Raw genomic sequence first — 2,516 nt, forward strand, 5'->3', positions numbered from 1 at the left:
CATCACTCATGCTACAATGCGGCAATCGCCATATCTCTAGCTTTGAAAGATAGCCTGCAACTAACAGTAAGTTTGCAATATCTACATTCATTACACCGCTCGTAAACAAGCCGTCAGAGAGATATTCGACGTCAAACTCACGTACTTTCTTACATGTTAGTTAGCTAACAAGTTGATCATAAGTTATGACTAAAAACTTCAAGTCATATTGTTATAGTATTATGTTAATTGGTTTTTAAATTTTCATGGGTTCCCGGTTGTCGGGTCTTGTCGAAAGTCCTCAGCCTCTAGTGTGCCTATCAGATATGATAAGAGCCAGTGCGATAGAGCTGCTTGGTATGCTGCCAATTCATTTGAGGTTCGCTCTTTTGGTCATTTCCCGCACCCTCCAGCTGCATTTTGGAAAAATTATTTGAAGTGACTTCACCTCCATAAAAGAATGTTCTGAACTGGATGTCTGACCTTTGGGAAATACAGGAAATGAACGAAAATACTCACTGTCAGTCATCTCGCACGTCGACTAACAGAAACGTTGTGCTGCAAATGCTCACTTCATTCATGAGAGCACGAGCATGTTGGGATGCTGCAGGTACCTGTTTTCATATCACTAATATGTTGTATTGCAACGGCATTTTACCTGAGTCATAAAGTGTTTTACTTGAAGTATATTGCTACAGTACGTAGTACTATTAATAGTATAGGGCTAACGTTAGCCTAGTATATCAAATTGTATGCATATTATTTACTACTTACTACCTCCTTACGAAAATGATTGATTGATTTGAAAAAAGTTGAACTCGGAAATGATTGATCGATTTGCTTTTACGATATGATTGGATAAAATATAAGTTTATACCAATAAGAGTGAAAACATTATGTCAATTGAACAAGTTAATATCCAATCAAAACACTCAGATAATTTCTAAAATAGGGTCAGCACGATCGGTCCAGCTGAACTCTTGGTCGTCGTCGCCCTCATCGTCATCGCAGTTGTTGGCAAGACACAGGCTCTCGATTGAACTTGAGATGGCGGCAATCTCCACATCGCGAGAAACTTCGGCTGCCAAAAGCAATGCGTGCAAGTCGAAGTCGTCCTTGTTCATGAGCTCCTGGCCGTGCTCACAGTCATCCACCTCGCGTGGGCATACAATTGAATCAGGTATTGCATGCAAATACTGAATCAGTTGCATACGCCAAATATTCTTTTTTACAGTTAATGTTTGGTGTACAATACTTATTGTTTGTATGGTATAGTTTGAATATATGATTTTTCAAATCTGCCATATGTGATCAATTGCCTTGTTTGAGTACTGTGATTTGGCACCCATGGGTTTTATATTCAAGTTTGTATCAAACTTTATGCTGCGAAAAATGTAGGACGAAATGCTCTGAATTAAGCGAAATCACACAAGTTACAACTGCAAAACCCTCTGCTATCACTGATACTTTTAGAATGTAATAATTCCTAAAACTCTTTGAGATATCACAAAAAATATCAAATCAATCAATCATTTTCGTAAGGAGTAGTAGTACTGTACAGTACAGTAGCTCGTTGGACTGTGCATACCGTACTTTGTATGTTAAAGCGATCACGATGTTAGGAGCATCACGTGGTACATCCTCCATCTTTCTATATTTATCACCCAAAGTGGATATATAATGTTTTGAGGTAAATGGTCAAAAGTTTGCCTCACGGAATTAATTCCTCTCAATACAAATATATTGTAAATGAGAAGTGTCTTGGGAACATCACAGCCATCAAACAGTGCACCCAACGTGCCGCATTGCCGCAAGCGTCAAACTAGTACCGGTAGGCAGCCACACAAAAGCACAAAGTGAAAAACTGAGAGCTAGGAGCGTAAGCAAACAGGCAAATGAAAGCCCATTTGAGAGGAAGATAATTCACCAATATTCAGCAGGTGCATGAGAGGACAATGGAGAGCATGGACCGCAATAGAGCACTACACTCACTGTACATTAACGACACTATGTTGCAGCAGTGCTGTTTATGTGCTGTATCGATACTACTAAATGTGTGTGTACTACTTACTACATGTACGACTTGTGTGATGATCGAGGGGTTAAGGTACCGGTAACGTTACTATCGGTTGTGTGATGGTGGGGAGCGTGAAGATATGGCGCACAAGGTAGACTGAAGTTATCGTTGGAACTGCGTGATGCCGTCACCGCGGTCACCAAAGTAAGATGTCATGTTGTTCCCGAGAACACCGTGACGGCTCAACACAACCGCTGAGGACAGAAGACCAGGGATCATAGTCCAGGAGGCATCAGAACCTACTATAGGAATGAATCAATGATGAAGTTGCTTGTACTATACCGCTGTTGACTGGTCGCGTGCAGAGCGGCCATGGCCCTCGGCACTTGCACCTCGCCACTTGCACGTCGCTGGTGACACCAATGAAATAGCCAATATGGTCTCCTAAATTCTATAAAGACTCACCTCTATACATAACACTACCTCTAATATCAGATAATTATGTCACGAAATGCCTAAA

General features: G+C 40.9%; 1 protein-coding gene across 1 annotated transcript; it reads right to left on the reverse strand.

The window, feature by feature from the left end:
* Nucleotides 1–243: 243 nt before the first annotated feature.
* Nucleotides 244–1,103, reverse strand: H257_06083 (hypothetical protein; the record flags this gene model as incomplete). Its single annotated transcript, XM_009831192.1, has 2 exons — nucleotides 244–296; nucleotides 941–1,103. 2 exons carry the CDS (start codon nucleotides 1,101–1,103, stop codon nucleotides 244–246), a joined length of 216 nt encoding a protein of 71 aa, XP_009829494.1.
* Between the last annotated feature and the right edge of the window lie 1,413 nt (nucleotides 1,104–2,516).

This window comes from Aphanomyces astaci (assembly GCF_000520075.1).
Source record: "Aphanomyces astaci strain APO3 unplaced genomic scaffold supercont1.12, whole genome shotgun sequence".
Classification (NCBI taxonomy): Eukaryota; Oomycota; class Saprolegniomycetes; order Saprolegniales; family Verrucalvaceae; genus Aphanomyces; species Aphanomyces astaci.